Consider the following 20,386-nt stretch of genomic DNA (forward strand, 5'->3'; position numbering starts at 1 on the left):
GAGAGAGAGAGGGGGAGAGAAAGAAAGAAAACCAAAGGGGAGAAGAGACGGTGAGAAGGGGGGGGAAGAGAGACAAAAAAAAACAAAAAAAAAACTCCTGGGTCACCTGTATGGAGAAAACAAACAAACAAACAAACAAACAAAAACAAACAGAGGAGACAGCAAACAATAAAGAGCAACATAATAATAGAGAAAACAAAGCACCATACCATCACAATAAACTAGCTAGTCATAGATATCAGTATTTACTAAGTAATAAACGATATTGTGCAGCACGAAAGATAGACAGCGCACAGTGTGCTTTGAGGCAGCAGCCAAGAAAGCTTTAGTCCGCGTCTGTGAATACCCATGTGTGCATACCTGTGTGGATCAGCATGCTTGCATTCCAAAGGTTTCTCCATGTAATGATCTGCTAGGGAGTGTGGGGGGGCCACAGCCCCGTCCTCCAGGGTGTGAAGCGGGTATGGAGGAGATCAAAACTCCAGACATCCAGAGGCCCCCAGAACACAAGAGACCAAGGAAGACCAACAGAGGGGCAGCCGCGCCACTGTCCCAGTAAGAGCTGAGGAGAGTCCCAGATGAGGGCTCGCCCAGCAGCCGCGGAGCAGAAGTCAGGGGGAGTTGCAGTGACGCGCCCGTGAGCTCCGCCGGCCCCCAGCTGCGCCTGAGTGACCGAGCCCTAGGCCGAGAGGCCGGGGGCACCCCACCTCCAAAGGGGCCCGAGCGAGCCCCAGGCCCCAGGCCCCGACAAGCGGCCGCCAAGGAGTGAGCCGGTGTGTACCCGGACGCCCACCCCCAGACACAAAGAACCACCAACACACCGACACCTGAGGGAGTCCGCCACCGGCAGGGGAAGTGGTGGTGGGTGGAGATAGGCCTCCAAACCTTGGAGGGCCTGAGGTGTCCCCAGAGAGGTGGCGTCTGATACCCAACCTGACATATAGACACAGACATACAGGCACACACAGACACAAACATCCATTCCCACCCTCATGCTCTCATATGCACTCACTCCACACTCAACCAACGTGGAGACAGACATAAAGAGACGCTGTACACACAATCACACTCCCCAAGCGTACTCTACAAAGTGGGCTTGATTCAACCGGTTGCCAACTGACTATACAATCAAGGTTGCTGAGCATCTGTGCCATTTTGTCTCTAATTTTGTGAAGGAATTTCTGAATATATATTTCAAATACATGAGGTTCTGGCTGGACTCTGAATGTAAGTAGTTAATGCAAATTAATGTTTAGTGAGAAATTCTGTGCATGTTGATGGCAATAGATTCGCAATAAGTTCATGATTATCATCGATGTATCAGAGTTAATTGCTTTGTTATCACATTCTCTTGCACACTGACAGCAGAGTGCCTCTGTCTTATTACTGTTTTATCACAAAAGTTGCACAAAAGTTGCTCTGAATTGCAACTGATTGCAAGTTCTTGCAAACTTGGTACACATCTTTGAAACATCATCATTGGACTCAATCGCATAAGTTGGTGATTTCTAGCCAAAGTGATAGAATATTCTTCAGTTCTACTAGAAATCATGCTCAAGGGTGATAATATTGCCTGACTTTCTGTTTCTCAAACCAGGGACAAGTGGAGGCTCATGTAAGGCTGCAAACCAGAGTTTCTGAACATGCAGATTTCTACATTGTTGTACAAGGCTCTAGACTTGCACACGTGATTAGAGCAAAAAGAGCCAATGATGGCTTGAGTCTCTGCTTCACAGTTCCAGGTATGTCCTTTAGTCAACCACTTTGGCTCTCACGTTGTCATCACTTCCTGCTTTGATTTTTTAAAATGATTTTCTCTATATTCCACAGGCCACAACCTTGAGGAAGTTGTTTTTGTCACATCCTACTTTCACATTGAGAACAAAGTCAAACCTTGTGAGGGGGAAGCGTCCTTTAAGTACGTCAGGGATGATGCCCAGGAAGTAGCAGAATACCTAAGTGAAAACAGAGACCAGCTTGACCCCCAGAGCTTCTTAGAGATCCTGAAGAAGTTTCCTTGTTGCGCACAGGGAGAGGATGATGAGCTCTTTGTTGAACAGTTAGCTCACCTTGAGCAGGAGGTGGAGATCAATAAAAGTTCAGCTGATCTTCGGCTGCTGGATGAGAAGATCACACATGCTTTGGCTAACATGGATTACCCTCAGCAGTGGAAAACAGATGGCCAACCTAAAGAAGGTAATGAAATGAAACGTCCAACTTTAAGTCGGAGGTTAGTTTCTGGAGACTTCAGTAACCACTTGCATCTCAGGTTTCTATCTCTAAAGCCCAAATGTGTTTTCGTATTATTTTTGCTTCATGTTCTTTTTCCATGGTAGAATAATTGTACACCACACATCTTTAATGACTTTAAAAAGTACAATTGTGGGTACACAACTTTGAATTTATTTTGAAGCTTTCATCCACACAGGCTCAAATATATACATGCTTTGACTTTAAACTTTTACGTGGTGCTGAAGATTCTTTTATGTCTTTTAATGTGACAAGGTGAAGGCCTATTAACATCTCGTTAATAATCATGATTCAATCATGATTCAATCATGATTAACTGTTTTTTTTGCCAGCAATAAAACAAATTTTTTGACAGCACTCATTAGATTGACCAGTACTCTGAAAAATGGGAATGTCCAAGTAATAACGGTAGATTTACACAAGTTGAGGTCTCTTGAAGCCATTTCTAAATAATCAGAGATTGCAAGATCATTAGATCAAACAACTGTAAGCAATCACAAGTTTTTTGGATATGTTGGCACTTGCCAAGGTCTGGAAGAAAACCCAACCTGCCAGCCTCAGATGAGAGGAACTTGGTTAGAATGTTCAAGAACAACCCAGGAACCACCAACTCAAGCCTGACATGACCTGTAAACTGCAGGAATACCAGTCGCTGTTCTCAGTGGAACGTGTTTTGCGTCATCAACAAATGAGAGGCTTCCTCCCACCGTCCAAAGACATGCAGCTTGTGGGGATAGGTTAATTGGTTAATCCAAATTGCCACTAGGTGTGAATGTGCGAATGAATGTGAGTGTGAATGGTTGTCTGTCCCTATGTGTTAGCCCTGCGACAGACTGGCGACCTGTCCAGGGTGTACCCCGCCTTTCGCCCTATGACAGCTGGGATAGGCTCCAGCGCCCCCCGCGACCCTGAAAAGGATAAGCGGAAGCGAATGGATGGATGGATGAACAAATGAGAGGGCGCTGATAAAGGAAATCAACTAAAATTTGCAGCTGCCCACATGGACAAGTCAAATCGCTTCTGGAGAAAAGTTTTATGGGCATAAGACAGAAAGATTGAGCTCTTTTGTCACATTGACAAGAGTTTGTTTGGAGGCAGGTAAGGTAAAGGTAAGGTTTTTAAACCCAAGAAGACTGCACTAACTGTTAAGCACAGTGGTGGCAGCATCATGCTTTGGGGCTGTTTTGCTGCTGTGGTACTGATACCAACTGAGTGTTACAACAGGAGAGTGATACACAATCCCAAATACACATCAGAAAGGCTTTTACCAATACTGCTAAGAAGAGTGGTCAAATATCCATCCAAAATTATGCTACAAGCTAGTTAAAGTGTCTGGTCAATGTGCAATTGTTATCGGGAAATTTAACCAAATACTGTTGTGCCTTTGTGCTTTAGAGAAAATCCAAAATAAATGTAAACTTGTGCATAGATTTTTTTTAAAAAAAAAGTAAGATATATGCTGTAAAAATATTCCACCCTGGAAAAAGAAATTTTCAAAAAAATTATTAAAAGCTGCAAATTAGCATGATGAGTGTATGGAAACTTGGTCAAGTTGAATATAATAAGGACAGTCTCTTGGCTGTCTAACGATGCCACTGAGAGTGGATATGCCTAATATCATGACTTCAGCCACACAGCTCTGGCTGTGAGTAGAGAAACCCCACCTACTTGCCAGTCAACACCAGAGGTGTGGACTCGAGTCACATGACTTGGACTCGAGTCAGACTCGAGTCATTAATTTTATGACTTTAGACTTGACTTGAAAAAATGTTCTAAGACTTGTGACTTGACTTGGACTTTTACACCAATGACCTGGGACTTGAATTGGACTTGAACCGGTTTACTTGAAAAGACTTGATATTTTACCCCAAATATAAAATTTAACATGCATATTATATAGAGATTGAAAATGTGACGTCATTCACGGGTAGAACCGCAAAGGATTCTGGGAACTTGTGGCAAGCGGTACTAGCGCACGCAGGCTTTCAATTGAAATCAGTCACACAGCGATAAAAAGAAACACAAAAATGGCAAGAAGCTGTTGTATTATTAACTGCAATAGCCGGTCGCATGACAGCCACGGGAAGCCGACGGGTAAAGAGATCGGTTGTTATCGGATTACGTTGTTGAAGAGAAATTGTTCGAGCCATGTTTCCGAAGTAACAAAGACGCGATGGATGGCCTGGATTGCAGCCATTCAAAGACCAATTATAACGTCCCAGAACCCTCCAGCTCACAGGTTAGTCTGCTCCAAGCATTTACACGAAGGTCAGTCTGCTGTTGTAGTTAATGCGTCATTTTTCTTAACATAATTGGTGATATAGGTTACAAGCAAGTCTGGCGCTGAACAGAAATTGTCGCGCTATGCTCCTTTGTTTATTGTGCATAAATAGTGAATTGTCCTGACACAATATTGCGTTTCGCTTCTGTTATTATGGTACATTGACAAAAACATATACTTTTATTCACAGGATAAAACAGGTTTTTTGTATCACTAATTGTCCAGTACGATTACAGCATACAGTATTGTTGTCACTGCTACATTTCTGTGATGCTACCAGAAATTATTTCCACTACTAATTAATTACCGTTGAGCTCAAAGGTCCTATTAATAAACGGTTAAGGAATGTGTATTTATGAAGACGATTTGTGAGACTGGTAAACTTATGATACGTACGATGGTCTTTCGTTCTACACGGTGCATTTCAAGGTCCTGCACCCATCCGTCGGTAAACTGTACCTGGGCTTGTTGCAGTGACCTGAAGTTACTAAACTTCACGAGTGTGTGCACTCACTCCAAGAACCGTATGATTATAAATATGCATATAAATATGCTACAATGAGATAGCTGACTTCATCTAACTAGCAAATGTTTTCCAGGCTACGTTGGTGATGCAGTTTTTTTTAATGTGTATGATATTTTTGTCATGCGATTTTAAAGCCGGTCCTACAACCGCATCCAAGAATAACATGCAGCTTATCTCAGAACTGTCGGTGAAAATTATTCTTGGAGCTAGGTTTAATTGAGCTGCATTTTAAAGAGGTGCAATTTCACAATTTGTGTATATTTTCTAAGTTCACTATTTTGTCATGTGTTGAGAAAAACACAGATTTAAAAATTACATGGTCTAATATTTACATTTAGCATAACTGCAACATTATTTTTTCGTTTTTTTTTTTAAAGACTCGAAAGGACTTGAAATTCAAAGTTTCAGACTTGTGACTTGACTCGGACTTTTACACCAGTGACTTGAGACTCGACTCTGACTTGCCTGACATTACTTGAGACTTGACTTGAGACTTGAGGATAAAGACTTGAGACTTACTTGAGACTTGCAAAACAATGACTTGGTCCCACCTCTGGTCAACACTGTTAAAAAGGGGCAGCCAATCAGAAATGTTGACCTTAAAGGGAAATATGGGGAAACTGTTGGTTTCAGACAGAGATGAAACTGAGTGGTTGCAGCAAGGTCTGGTATTAGATAATATAAAACAATAAATAAAACATTGTGCTAGAAAGGAGCACACAAGGTGCCTACTATCTTCACACGTTGATATCACAAAAGTAAAGTAATTGAATCATTTGGAAAACATTTTTTTTGTAGTTTTGAGGAAAGGAACGTATTAATCCTTCAGGTCATTATTGCTCCGGTGCTCTGGTGTTCAGTGGTTTCAAACCCAATGAGATCTGACTGTGCGGCTCACCTCAGTCATCACATGATTCAGAGGACCAGGCAGCCAGTCGGGCAGAGGCTGGTTTGCTCCAAAGACAAAGTAATTATTGCCATTATTCTTTCTTGGTCAGATTAGAGTTGTCCTGCAGACCTCCGTGGCTGCTAAATCAACTTCCACAACCCTTTGCACTACACTCCCATTGCTAGAGTTTCTGGCATCTAGCCTTAGATTGAGTTATTTATTATGTTTTGTGCTATCCTTTGTAATGAAAAGGATTAAAATGCTCAACAGTATAACAAAATTTTAATGAAAATAAGAAATTAGGAATTACATATACTGGTCCAGCTGTTTCATTATGCCTTTACAATTCCAGACTGTTTGTATTCATCATAAGAAGAAAAAGCAAATGAGACTATAGGCAGCCTAAAGCAGCATATTCACATGTAGTGCTAAAGGCTGCATTCAGACTGTGTGTGTGTGTGTGTGTCCTTGTATTTGACAATGCATGTATGGTCATGGTTTGCTTAAAAAAAAAAAAAGCAAATGCTGATGCAAAGCTTGGGTGTGGTGCAAATTCAAAGTAGCTCTTGGCCCCCATAGCCATGCGGTGCACTATTTGCAATGGCAACAATTTGACAATGACGTGCTTGTTTGTTGAACTTTGCATAAAGAGCATGTGCAGCATTCGCAGCCCTCTCCAAACTGGGTCACAATTTAATGGCACCATTGTTGAGGCGGCAGGACATTTCAGTTCATTTTGGGGTTTCAACAAGAATTGGAAAGGAGAAGAGAAATAGTTGAATTGTTCTGCACATTGTTTCTGCACTGGAAAGATGGTACCATGGTAACTCTCACCCACAGACGGGGGGAAGACCCAGAAGATAAAGTCTTTTTTAAAGTTTCTTCCTGAGCTTACAAGACGACAACGATGTAGAGAGAAGGATTTTACTGGTGGTTTTTCGCTTGCTCTTTCCTGCTGCCCTACATTAGACTACAGACTGTTAAAAGATCAGTCAGTCATAGGGAATAACGACTGCTGACATGTCCTCATACTCATTGTTTATGTTCCCTTATACTCCAGTGAGCAGGAGGCTAGATCTAGCAACTGTGTCACAGCAGGTGTTTGCTTAGGAAAGCATTTGGTTTTAGTTGGCAATGATAATATTCATATAGTGCATACAGGCAGAACGCAGAGTCACTCATTCCTTATATGCACAGTGCCCTGCTGCTGTGTTGATGCACTGGAAGTCTATTTGAAATAGCAGGAAAAGTTCTGGATTCTTGAAGCTAATACCGCTTTTGATATTTGGGATTTCCAAATACATTCATATTGACTAAAAGTCATTTTTGTTTACATGAACAAATCACACAAACAATTCTGACATTGATTACTCAGAAGACACATGCTAAGAAGGCTGTTTTACATGTGTCAGCGCTTTTTAAACATCTCCTCGATTGAAAGATTATTCAGCATCTTTCTCCCTCCAGATAATTCTTTCTTTTCTTTTCTTTTTCTCCAGCTGTCAAACATCATCCCAGAGAAACCCTTCTCCACGTTGCGGTGCGTTTGGGTTTGGTTCACCTTGCCCGATTCTTAATTCACCAACCAAGAGGTCAAAGGGCATTGACCTTACCCAATCAGGATGGAGACACACCCCTCCAATTAGCTCAAAAGTCTGGACAGCATGCCATGTTCATGCTGCTAGCAGCGTAAGACTCTTATTATTTTACTGTTGTCTCTTTTCGACTATTGAAAGGTAGTAGTATTTTCCTTTTGAAGGTATTACTGTAATATCGTAAATAATTGCTTTATGAAGTAAATGATGAGTAATGATGAAAGAAATTAAGATGGAAATATACACAAAATGCACATGCATAAAATTTATTTTAAATATGATAAACCTCTAACATTTCCACATGCAGTAATAACATTGTAAAGACTGAGCTTGAGAAGTATGTACAATAGCTGATATATTGGGGATTATTGTAGTAAATCTTTTCCTCATCAGCTCTCCAGGTCCTGCAGTCAGCCCTCTTCCTGGTGTGTGGTGCTTGTGGTCCAACAGTTCTTACATGCTGAGGTTCTGTCCTGGGACCGACTCTCTAGCCCTCTCTGTGAGGCATACCCCGGGAAGCTCCCCTCAGGATAGCATCATGGTCCTGCGAGAAAGACTAGAAGACTTCAGTGTTTCTAAAATGGTGAGAATAAACCACAGGGGATGTCTGTTAAAAAATTTAGGGAAGAAAATGCAAAAGACTGTTCCAATGCCTGTCTGTGCTTGATGTAAAGTTATGTTGTTAAGTTAAGGCCATATCATAAGTTTAGTAAACCCTTGTGTAAACACTCATGCTCTTTAACAATCATAGGTTTTGATAAGAGTGAAGCAGTAAATACATTACCTCTGCAGTACAGTAAAACGAAGGGCACGAGGGAAGAAAATGGATGACGTTAGCTGATGATAACAGGCTTAAGGGGATTACCTTAAAGAGCGAGAAGCCAAAGCAAATTGTTTCAGGCAGAGGATAAGCTGAGGGGTCGCATCAAGTAAGGATTATTTTGAACTGTGGATCATGTGAAACTACAATAGCAGTGTCCACGAGTTTAAATATGGAGTTAAAAATCAATATAATGAGTCCACCTTTAATGTTTGGACACGCTTGAAAATCCTTTTGTGAGCTAATAAAGCAAACAATGGTTCGACCTCTCCAATAACTCTGTGACCTGCTTCCTGTTGATAACCCAATCAGACCACTCAGGTCATCAGGTGCAGCTCTTAACTATTCCCAGAATTAGATCTAAGTGAGCTGAGGGAGCTTTCAGTCAATGTGGTCCTGTTCTTTGGAACATAATGCCTGCTGACCTGAGGTCAGTTACAAATGGGTCTACACTCAGAAAAACCAATAGAAAGATTTTGAGTTTCTGTTCTCACAGGCTTATAATTAATATCTATGTGTGGACGTGTGTGTCTGTGTGTTAAGTAGGACTGGGTGTCGTCACTGATTTCTAGAATCGTTTCGATTCTGATTCACAAGGTCCCGAATCGATTCGATTCGATTTGATTTGAATCTGGGAAATTTTGACTCAGTCAGAAATATTATAATTCTCATCACGTATCAGTACATTTCCATATTTTTATAGCTATAAAAACAAAGCCGACACTTGAGACTTTATCAAAAGTGTGAGCATCACAGCAGATGCCTTTGTGTCAAAGTAGCTGAGGATAAAACACAGAAAAACATGAAGGCGACTTTCCTTGCCTGGGATTTTATAGCAGATAACCTTAAAAATATTCTGCAGTAGATCAAAAACGAAAGAAAGTCATCAAACAACATATGAACATTACCTGATGCTGCTGAAGTGAAGCAGAGCAAAGTTACAGAGGTTTGTTTAGAGTCCGTGCCGTCGGGTGAGAAAGCCACATCTCACTGATTCTGATCCGTCGGCAGGTCCGCGCGTTGTGTTTACGTCTTTGTGCAGAATCCGTGTTCCTGCTCTCTTTTACTGTTTTAGCTGTTTGGTGGTTGTTGAAATTTTGTGAGGTTTCACCAGAGATTCTGGCGTTTCGGGCAAAATAAATTTATGTTAAAAAATCAATTCAGGATCGATAACACGTTATCTAAGCTAGAATCGATTTTAATTGATAAATCGATAATCAAAACCCACCCATAGTGTTAAGCACATTGAGTTTAAATGCAATGAAATGCGCTCTATAAACAAAATTGACATTGATATTGATATACTAGCAAAAACAAAGCAAAGGCCGACCTACACTGAACTTCACATCTGAAGCAAACGCAAACAGAGACATTTGACATTCCTGGATGATGAATACGCAAATAAAAAACATAGTGATGTTAATAATGGATGTGTGATGTTGTTCATGCAAAGTTTGGTTCAGATTGGCCCATCTGTATGTGAGTACATATGGACATACATCCATACATAGTTTGTATATACACATATTATAGTAAGACTGCAGTAGTGACTAAATAATATTACTTTATCATAATGTCATGTTTCTTTGTACAGTTCATGGCAGTTTTAATTTACTCAAACATCTGTTTCTGTCCAAGATCAATGTGCTCAGAGCTGATACTGTGGTGGGCAAGAGGGATACAGATGAAGGTGTTCAGACTAACAAAGGTAAGTTCTGAATTAAACTAATGTGTAGCATTGTGGTCAATTTGTGTTCATAATATCAGAGAAATTGATTACTTTCAGGCTTTTATCTGAAAAATATTAGGCCAATGTTTATCCAGCCTTTCGTGTACTTTGTATGGGGCCGGTCTCTAACCACATGTCCAATTTATCACTGTATCCAAGATGGTGGGATAACATGGCAGCATCCACAAACCGGTGTCTGTTCCTGTGTATTTTTATGGATTAATTCCAAATTTGTACGTTAGAAGATGTAATTACACACTAATCAGTCTATATTTATGAGCACAGCAGTATTTCTTCTATTAAATAACCTCAAAATGCAGCTGATTGTACCTTTAATGGAAGTCTTCACCAACAATGTTGGATTAGAATCATGGATTTTAGAATAAAGAATGGTCTTCGACCGTACTAATTGACAGTAAATATAAGAAATAGCTTTAATCAAGTTTGTCCTTACCCATGTTATTACTACAGAAGCAGTGGTTGAGCTCAGTCCACACCAAAGCAGTGTCTTGTCCCATATTACATGGACTTTCCAGCTGTATAACCCCCCCCCCCCCCCCCCCCCCCCCACACACACACACACACACACACACAAAGGTTCATAAACACACATGTCAGTACTGTTTCTTCCATGAACTTAGTCATGATCCAAATTCTTGATTGACAGATAATAAACTGATCATTGCATTTTTCAATATTTCAGATCACTTACTCTCATATTTGGACTTTGGACTGTTTAGTCAGACAAAATCAGAATCAGAATCAGAATCAGAATCAGAATACTTTATTGATCCCTGGGGGAAATTATTTTTTGTTACAGTGCTCCATTTTAAACCAACATTAAGACAAGACAGACAATACACTAACTAAGAATAGTACAATATATACATATATATACATACATACATACATAAGTCACTTATAAATAAATAGTTGGAAAAGAAACATGTGTAGCTGTAGCAGCAAACAGTGTGTTAAGTGGATGCGTTGTACAGGGAGATGGCCACAGGCAGGAATGATTTCCTGTGTCGTTCAGTGGTGCTTTTCGGTAATCTCAGTCTCTCACTGAACGAGCTCCTGTGACTGACCAACATGTCATGGAGTGGGTGGGAGGTGTTATCCAACATTATCTTTATCTTGGACAGCATCCGCCTCTCCGACACCACCTTGAGGGAGTCCAGCTCCATCCCCACAACATTGCTGGCCTTACGGATCAGTTTATTAAGTCTGTTGGCATCTGCGACCCTCAGCCTGCTCCCCCAGCATGCAACAGCATAGAGGATCGCACTGGCCACAACAGACTCATAGAAAATCCTCAGCATTTTCTGGCAGATGTTGAAGGACCTCAGTCTAGCAGTATAAAGACTTCATCCCAGGCTCTGAGAACCTGTAGCGGTCATTTCTAAACTGCTTTCTGATGCTTTGTAGCCGAAACAAAGTGTTTGATTTGTCAAAAATAACAATCAAAGGATTTTGCAATAATGAAAATAATAATTACTTACAACCCTGCTATTGTCATCACACTGATCTGCGCGTGCGCAAACAGCTCATGCGTGTTGTCTGCCTGCGGTGGCATGCAAGTTTGGAGACTTTACTCTGGAGCAGTGGAAAAATGAACAGCCACAGATTCACTTGAGCAAACAGTGGTATGATCAGACATCCATCACTTAGGACCTAAAGAGACTAGAAAAACACTTTCAACAGACACCATAAAAGGCACAGCCACAGCACATCTGAGCCTTCAGAGAAAACCGAAGAAGCACATTGTTTCTCTTTCCCTGCGGTGACATGTTCAGGCTGGCATGCAGACATGCAGAGAGTAATCTTTGCTAATCTTCGATGCCAGCCGCGAATTATTTTCTATCATTCTATATCTGTGTCTCACACACACACACACACATTTTGTGTTTCTTCAACCTGTGGCTACTCTTTTTGGTAACCATAGAGATGGCAGGTGGCAGCATCGACTCATAAAGGGAAGCAGGAAGTGTACCACGGTATTGACCTTAACCCCGTCGCGACTCTAGCAGCCGTCCATTAATCCTCTTGAAATAACAGCTCCACAGTAGGGAGCTTGTGCTCTTTCTCTGGACCTGCTGGTTTGGACGAGCGCAAAGTCTGATTGGTTAGTTTTCCATTCCTGGATAGCAGAGTCACATCCAGAGAACCTGATGTTGTGCCTTCCACATAACTCTCTTTTTTAGAGTAGCAGCAGCAGCAGCAGCAGCAGCAAGAGGAGGAGGAGGAGGAGGAAGATGAGGGTGTTTGTGTGTCAGGCTTCAGCTTTTGGTTAAGTGTTTTTCTTTTGCACAGGCATCAACAAGGAACAACATGTGAAAGAGCATGTGCTCGTGGACAGTGTGAGTATACATACATACGTTGTAGATGTTTGCAGATTTTTGAATGCAGCCATATGCATTTATGACTTTTTCAAGTAAACTATATGTAAATTTAGTGAAATGGTGTGCATGCTTTTTGTGTTTGCTTAAAGGTTTTTGAAGAGCAGCTCGTCCTGTCTTTAGATGACGATGATGATGAAGAAGAGTACTCATCCTCATTATCTGGTAACTCTCTTCTCTTCTCTTCTCTTCTCTTCTCTTCTCTTCGACCTCTGCTTCAAGTATTTTCAGATGATTTATTCACTGGTCCAACGTTTTGGCCCAGCAATCACAACTTTTTATTTTCCGTTTTAATATTACGGCAGTAACTCTTCAGCATCTGGATTAAATGATGAATGGGTAATCCATAAAAAATACAACAACATATTTGTGGCTGCACTGAACAGCGGGGTGTGGGAACAGAACATATTAAGCTAGTACAGAAGCCTGGGGAGGAACTGTTTCTCTCGTGGTCTTAGCACAATATGCGAAGCTCTGTTTTGAATCACATCATTGGAAATCGATGCGGTTGCTGCTTCACAGGCACAGACAGGGATGGGCTTCTGTATTAGGCACAGAGGTGGTATTCGTTTATTAAATGGACATATTGTCCTCCGGGAGTCTTTGGATGATGCTGGTTGTGTCTTTACCCGCACTGGCTCCATAATGACTCAATCCAGGGGTCCAGGAATCTGCCCTGTCAGTGGGACAAAGACAGGAATGGGGTCAGGCTTGTCCCACTCAGACTTTGTCTGAGCTATGAGATGCCCCCCCCCCTCTGGTTTGTCGCCCTGCCATCCCCTCCCCCGATTCTCTCCTGGATCAAACAGTAGAGCTGTGTACTCGAAGCAAGAGGTGGAATGTTAACAAGCTAAAGTGTCCTCGGCTTACAAAAGCTGACATTTCAGATAAGACACATGCATTTACACTGATTCCCTTTTAAATCCAACATCTACTCAAGACTATATAAGCTGAAGCTCATTGGCTAGTAAAAAAAAGTTGAAAAGGATGCTAAAGTGTTTCGGGTGTCACCACGGTTACTGCGAATGCTAATTTTCCTGTGTGATGCTGTGGAAGAATGAAGAGTTTGTTGTAAACTTTGGAGAGGCTCTGGTGCTACTCAATGGCGCTTGTAAATGCTGTATAAATGAAATTATGTGTGTGCGTTTACGATAAAGTGTCAGCGTCAAGTAGTGTCGCGTGAAAAACACGAGGCATCGATCCCATTGTTTTCCACAGATTGCAGATTTCTCCTTATATTCCTCAAGTTCTTAAACTCTCTTTTGGCCTGAGTGCTTTAGATGGGATGACAGTGTCTTGGGGCTACTGTGGTGAAAAAGTGTCATTTGGAGTTATTGTTTTTTCCAGATCTGTTGAAATGATCATAACAGTTTCTCATGTTTCACTGACATAACTCAGCGGTGGCAGTTATTGTTGGAGCTAGCTTGTGTTACGATTAGTCTACCAGCCGAGACTTGTGCTGCTTGTGTCTGTCACCATTAGATCCAGTACTGGAATCGTGGTTCTTTGTTTTTGCCTGTGTGAAAGGTTCTACTTAAAGGTCACAGCAGATACATAAAAACAAGATAAAAGTCATGGAACTATATGAGAAGTCTGCCTTGTATATTTGAGCTCCATGTGCGCTACTTGTATGTCTTCACTGTGTGAGAGCAGCAAAGAGGAAATGCCTCTGTGATGCCCAGGATTTCCTTTACATTAGTGCAGCCATGGCAGGTCCAGACATCAAAGTCTGGGTGGAAAGTGCACTCATCAAGGAAAGCAATTTTCCACGTGTTTAAAATAAAAATGCCAACCACCACTCCCTCACAGTTGCCCAAGTAATTATGTACACTGTACACGTTCAACAGGACTTTACTTTGAGACATTGTTCAGGCTACTTTAAATTACTACATTTCATAGTCAACGGTCACATTACTGTTGTGTTTTTTTTGTTCTGCACAATATACAGATCATGTGGCAGGCATTATAGTGTGTATTTTTGTATAAATACATGCAGAGTTATACAAAGAAGCTTAATCTGCCTTACCTTTAATCTAAACCAAACGCTCACATTTTCTAATAGGCACTAAAGACAAGATTCATCTGAAGTTAACTGGAAACCACTAATGCAGATTAGAAAAGAAGAAAAAATAAGATTCAGAAAAAAGCAAGAGGAAAAAAAATATCTGAACACCAATAAAATATAGATTAAAATATCTGACAGTGTCATAGACAGGGGTGTCAAAAGTAAAAGCATTTTTTACTAGTACACATACTTGTGTTGAAATTACTTTGGTAAAAGTCAAAGCACTGATTCAAATTCTTTACCCAAGTAAAAGTGAAAAATTACAAGCTCTGGATGTGCTCAGATTAAAAAAGTTAAAAGTAGCTTTTTGGAGGGCAGCTATTTTTGTAAAAAAGTAAACTGAACCTTGTGCTATATTAATAAAGTAATTAAATAATTAAATGATATTAACACATGAGAATACAAACTTTTTTTGAACAGGGAAATGAGTACAGTCCAACATTAAAGTGGGATTTCACTGGAGGGAACTCAGTCATTTCTATTCTGAGCTCTACTCCTGTTTATTATTGTGAGCTGTGTTCTTTGTGTACATGCTGTGATCAGCTGACCTATTGACCTATGTTGCTGCTGGTCTTTGTGGATTTACACAACTGAACTGAACAAGCTGTAAGCAAATTTTTCATGAGCTAGCTTCTCTGATTTCCGTTCCCTACACTGGCAGTGTACTGTTTATACTATCATTATACTAGACAGTATTATAAAAGTTGAATGAACCAAAGCATCATCATCTTAAATTCAATTTAATCTCTGTTACCCTTTATGTAAACCAACTCTGACCAGGAACACGTCACCGGCTGTGCACCAGCCCAGTACAGTGCTTTACTGTATTCACATCATATACGGATCCAGTGTCATATTTTTAAAAATGAGGACATTACATCCTTTGTCCGGCCCGTCTTTCTACATCTTTTTCTTTCTTACATCTTTCTCCATGTCTGAGTGAAGTTATCTTTTCTTCCTGTGAAATGCAACAGCTGCACCTTTAGCTAGCAACACACTGTGTGACAAACTGCACACAAACAGTTTGTGTGTTTGCTGATGTGTGTTGAACTGTTAGTGACACTGCATTTTAAATTACTTAAAATGCTTAAAATGCTTGCTCCTCCTATTGTAGTGCTAGCTAGACGCTGAAGTACAGTGACCGCAACTTATGTACATCTGGACTAAAAACGCCATTCCAGATCATTCCGACCCATTTTAACTCGAGCATAGTGATATAAACGATGCATAAATTTTTTATATATTTGCCTTTTTCATCTCTGTGTAGGCAGAAAGCCCTTGTAATGGATACACCAATGAGACAGTTTTTCATGAGCTATTGTTACCTCCATCTAGACTCATATTGGTTTAATGTTTTGAAGTGTGGAGTAATGGTGAATTGTGCTGTTCTGCTTAAGTACAGTAACCAAGTATTTGTACTTCATTACCTCAGACCTCTGGTCAGTATAATAGCTTGTTATCACCCACAAACTCTTCAGGGAGTCACTGAATGTATCTAAGGCGACCCCTTGCAAAATAAGGGAGCTGCTGGGACCATAGACACTATAAAAAAGTACCTAATGGTATGTTACCCACTGGTTCATCTTGTTATGAAGACTTAAACTGAGCTTTTTTTGTGATTTTAGTGTTTTGAAACCCAAGCTGATGAATATGGTATGATTCTGACTGTGAAAGAGCACCGCATGCTTATCGGTTAATGACTGATTCACATTATAAAATTCATGTTTTAGTCACTATAGTCTGAAACTAGTGATTGTCCTCTGGGAGTCATCACAAAAATGTCGATTGAGGTCACGTAGTGAGGGAGCACAGGACCGTAGACCAGTGTTTCCCAACCTTTTGGAGCCACTGCACATATTTCACATTAGAAAAATCACACGGCACACCACCAAACAAAAATGTCACAAAAAGCATATTGATCATTTCCCCCTGCGCACCAGGTAAAGCAGAATTGGCTCCGTTTGTCCCCATTATACCGTTTTTGCTTTCTTCTGGCCACTACTCATGCTAGGGACTTCATCTGGGTTGGAATTTTTCCCAGGACCCAGGTCAGATTGACTACTTTTTCTTTTCAAATATTTATCTATTGCTATTACGCGCTGTGTTTTCTCACTCACAGCATGACTATTATATAATTTCTTCTTTGTCTTCTTCTGTTTTATTGGCAGTTATCAACCCATTTAATTAGAGCAGTTGTAGTTGTAGTACTGGTTGTACTGCCCTCTAGTGGAAGAGAATGTAATTGTTCTGCCTGTTACACCGATCGCTTAGAGTACAAATCAGGTGGAACCAGATAATCTTCCATGACACACCTAACCATTTCTCATGGCACACCTATGTGCCGCGGCACTGTAGTTGGGAAACACTGCCGTAGACTTCTATACAAGCAAAAGTCTGTATGCAGGAAAAGGTGTCGTCCCCTGCTGGTCATTAACTCCAAGATCGGAACCTTGATGTAACTGCCAGTTCCCTGCGTCAGCCTCCTGGAACTAACTGTTCCTTTCTACACAAACTCTGACCAGTCCTAAAACCTCACTTCTGTCTAAATACCAAAGTATGTAGTGTTTAGAAACTTTAAGACAAAGTAGATATTGATGTTATGTCGCCCTAAAAAGAGATTATTAATTGGCAAAATAACTCCCGAATGCCAGAGGCAGCAGACGCAAACAGATCCTAACCATGTATAATAGGCTCAGTGACCAGAAAATGTCACAAAAAATTAATATGGCGACAAAAGGAAAACAGATCAGATTTGAAAGGTGAGATTAAGACAGAGATGCGTGCCTCTCTTCAGTGCCAAGCAAGTCTAACAACTTCAACTCTGATTTCAAGTATTTATGACCTCTTCAATTTTGGGGAAAAAACCCCCATGCACATGGATATAAAACTTTGGCAACATTGTTTCTTTTATTTTTCATCATTGGATTTTTATGAGCTCAAATCTAAAATCTAACCAAGGTCACTGCCTGTATTTCTGAATATTGCTAAGAATGAGTGTTCGTAAACACTGTGTTGACCTAGCACTTGAAGGAAAGAGAGAGAGAGTGATAGTGAGCATGACTCAGTGCAAATCAGTAATCTGCTTTTTTTCCCCCCTCAGAAAACAAACAGGCTGCCTGAAAGGATCATATGTGGAAGTTTCTATAAAAACAACCCCTTAAAGGTCATCACGTTTTTGCTTTATGCGTGTTAAGCCATGACATTTAAGCAATAGGATGACTGAATTATGGTTAAAAAAAAAGACTTCAAATAACAGAAAAAAGCAGGAGAGAGAAGCAAAAATGATTCAAAGGTCTATTTTGATGACATGCTTTTTTGACCACGTCATGGTGAAGTTTCCTTGATTTGTTTGTGTGGATAAGTCGCCTGATTATTTTATCCTGCCCTTGAGAGCCGTCTCTCTCTAGTTTCTGGCTGATGGGGCTGATGCTGGGAGGAATTATTGTAATCAAGAGTGTGCAGTAGTTGATCTTTACTAAGAAAGTGGTGTGTGTGTGTGTGTGACAAGAAGAAGTAGTCTGTTTGAATTATTCTAAACCAAAGTGAATCTCTTATGCTTGTCATAGTAAATGGAGATCGCATGCCGTCCAGTGAAGTACAGAGCCAGTTCACTCAGGAAGCTGCCCACCCTCTGCTCTCTGCGATCCACAGCAGCAGCCACACCATCGCACAGGTCATACGTCATTCTCTTTCTTTTTAGTTATAAAATTTCAGTTTTTGCTTTGCTGCTTAATAAATTTCTTTCTTTTTGCTCTTTCCTGTCCCGCCTTATGTTTTCACCTCAGGCGAATGATGTTGACATTAAATACAATGTCAGCGGAGTGACGAGGTACAGTACAGGGACAGATGGCAGTTTATGGGATACCATCAACTCGGAGGAAATTCTTTTAGCCACCGATACCCCTCCGCCCTTTTCAGAAGACTTCTACCCAACCTCTGCATCCGGCTCTCCCCTGCTTTCACCTGTCGATCTGGCCCTCACAAGGCTGATCCGTCCCGCCTCCTCCGAGCAGGCCGATCAGAGAGGCAGTCCACCAATGGAGACCTGTGACCTCAGGTATTAATCAGATGTCTTCTCCGGTGCGTTGTGTGTACCGATAGTGTCTAACTAATTTGTCATTTATAACTCCAGTCCCAGTCTGGTGGCTCTGGAAGTGGACAGTGAAGAAGAAAGCGTCGGGCCAAAGTCTCCACTTTCCCCACTCTCATCCGATGTGGAGAGAAGTGAAGACAAAGAGGAAACTTTCCCTCTTCCCTCTCCTGATCTCACTTGCACCCGCAGCCAGTCTGCATCAGCATATGAACCCACTTCACAAGTAATATACCATCCTCTCATTAAGTACTTCGGCTTATCCGTACATGAAGTGCTCTACAAGTTTTATACTCATGCTTTCAAACATTACTTGTTTCTCATGTAGGAACTGGTTGACGAGGGCCTTCGATTGCGATCATATTCCTACTCCTCCAAAATCAGCTTACGTCCGGCTCGTTTTACTCGAGATAACCAAGCCTCAGATATCAGCCCCGGTTAGTAACGCTCAGATCGTTGAGCATGATAAAAGTTTAACACATGACTAATAACATTTCCAATTAACCTTTTTATTTTGCTTTTTTTGTCTGTCACTGATGGGGTAGTCTCACATCGTTGGTTGGTGAGAATTCTATTTAGCTAATTTTAAATTAGCTTTCAAGTGACAGATCAGCTGAACTAGATAGCCTTACAACTAATATAATGTACAGTCAACTCTAAGTAAATTAGTGGTTTGAATGGGAAATATGCTTGTTCACGTTCCTGCATTTGAGAACATTCAGCCTCTTGTCTGTATAGTAAATAAATGTACAGAGAAAAAATATCTATCTTTATCTAAAGGTGGAAACAGCGGGTGTAAGCTAATCTACCTGCAACAGTTATAGTTCACAAATTAGTACGTTATGCATTTAATAAAAGGGGTGCTTATATGTGACAGACAAATTCTTGGCTGGAGTCAGTTATTTCTGGAGTCCTGACATCACAATGAGTGTACCAGACCTAGACAAGAAATAGTCTGGCAGAAAACTTCTCCTGGAAAAACACAATTTATCATTTTTAAACAGTGTTCTTTGTGCGGACTAAACAAATTAGATGGATTTTGCTAGCTTCCAGCAGAGCCAGGCTAGCTGTTTCCTGTTAAAATGGTGAGCCAGCTGGTAACTGGCTGCTGCCTCCAGCTTCATATGAAATGCGTAGACATAACAGTGGCAACCATTTAAAAAACAAAAACAAGCAAACACTTTTTTCCCCAAATGTCAATCAAAGTTTAAGGTTTTTCTTTACATAGTTGTTATTAGTAGTTTTTAGTCAAAACAAGTTTACGAAACTGAATGAAATTAAAGTTTAAGTACTGTTTAACAGCTTTTAGCTTAGAGTTGACTGTACATGCTGATAGTCTCAAGTGTCTTTAGTTGATCTATGAGCACTCCTCTATCCACTGTGCCCTGTAGATGCCGTGCACCACAGTGTCAGCCACAGCCGATCTCTTCTTCAGGCCCTCTCTCTGTCTAAATCTCTGTCTTTGCTCCACCCTGGTAGTAAGTACTGGACACCTGCAGCCGTCACATTGTGCTAAGGCCCAGCAAAGCCTGCATGCCACTGTCACTGTTAATGCTTGCATATGTGTGGGAGGGGCGAGTCAAGGTTATTATTGTAAACTGATTCAACTCTTAAAAAAAAAGAAAAATGGCTTGAGTCATAATTTGATAGAATTTTATATTGAAACTTGGTGACAACATGGTAATAGTTTGGTAATAATGTGGAGAAAAAGCAGTAATAGTCATATAATTCAATTTAATTTT

At 40.8% G+C, this 20,386-nt stretch overlaps 1 protein-coding gene across 3 annotated transcripts in view; it reads left to right on the forward strand.

The window, feature by feature from the left end:
• Window positions 1-20,386, forward strand: part of arhgef28a (Rho guanine nucleotide exchange factor (GEF) 28a) — a 54,815-nt gene that overhangs the window by 9,672 nt on the left and 24,757 nt on the right. For 2 of the 3 annotated variants that reach the window (XM_026173290.1, XM_026173292.1), the window contains exons 3-14: window positions 1,598-1,742; window positions 1,831-2,196; window positions 7,446-7,635; window positions 7,935-8,124; window positions 10,000-10,069; window positions 12,404-12,450; window positions 12,582-12,654; window positions 18,121-18,227; window positions 18,340-18,611; window positions 18,687-18,870; window positions 18,973-19,081; window positions 20,036-20,122. In XM_026173290.1, the coding sequence (XP_026029075.1) occupies window positions 1,598-1,742; window positions 1,831-2,196; window positions 7,446-7,635; window positions 7,935-8,124; window positions 10,000-10,069; window positions 12,404-12,450; window positions 12,582-12,654; window positions 18,121-18,227; window positions 18,340-18,611; window positions 18,687-18,870; window positions 18,973-19,081; window positions 20,036-20,122 (1,840 nt within the window). The remainder of the gene's footprint in view (window positions 1-1,597; window positions 1,743-1,830; window positions 2,197-7,445; window positions 7,636-7,934; window positions 8,125-9,999; window positions 10,070-12,403; window positions 12,451-12,581; window positions 12,655-18,120; window positions 18,228-18,339; window positions 18,612-18,686; window positions 18,871-18,972; window positions 19,082-20,035; window positions 20,123-20,386) is intronic. The other variant, XM_026173291.1, reaches the window with a different exon arrangement.

The sequence above is a fragment of the Astatotilapia calliptera genome, chromosome 7 (assembly GCF_900246225.1).
Source record: "Astatotilapia calliptera chromosome 7, fAstCal1.2, whole genome shotgun sequence".
In the NCBI taxonomy this organism is placed as follows: domain Eukaryota; kingdom Metazoa; phylum Chordata; class Actinopteri; order Cichliformes; family Cichlidae; genus Astatotilapia; species Astatotilapia calliptera.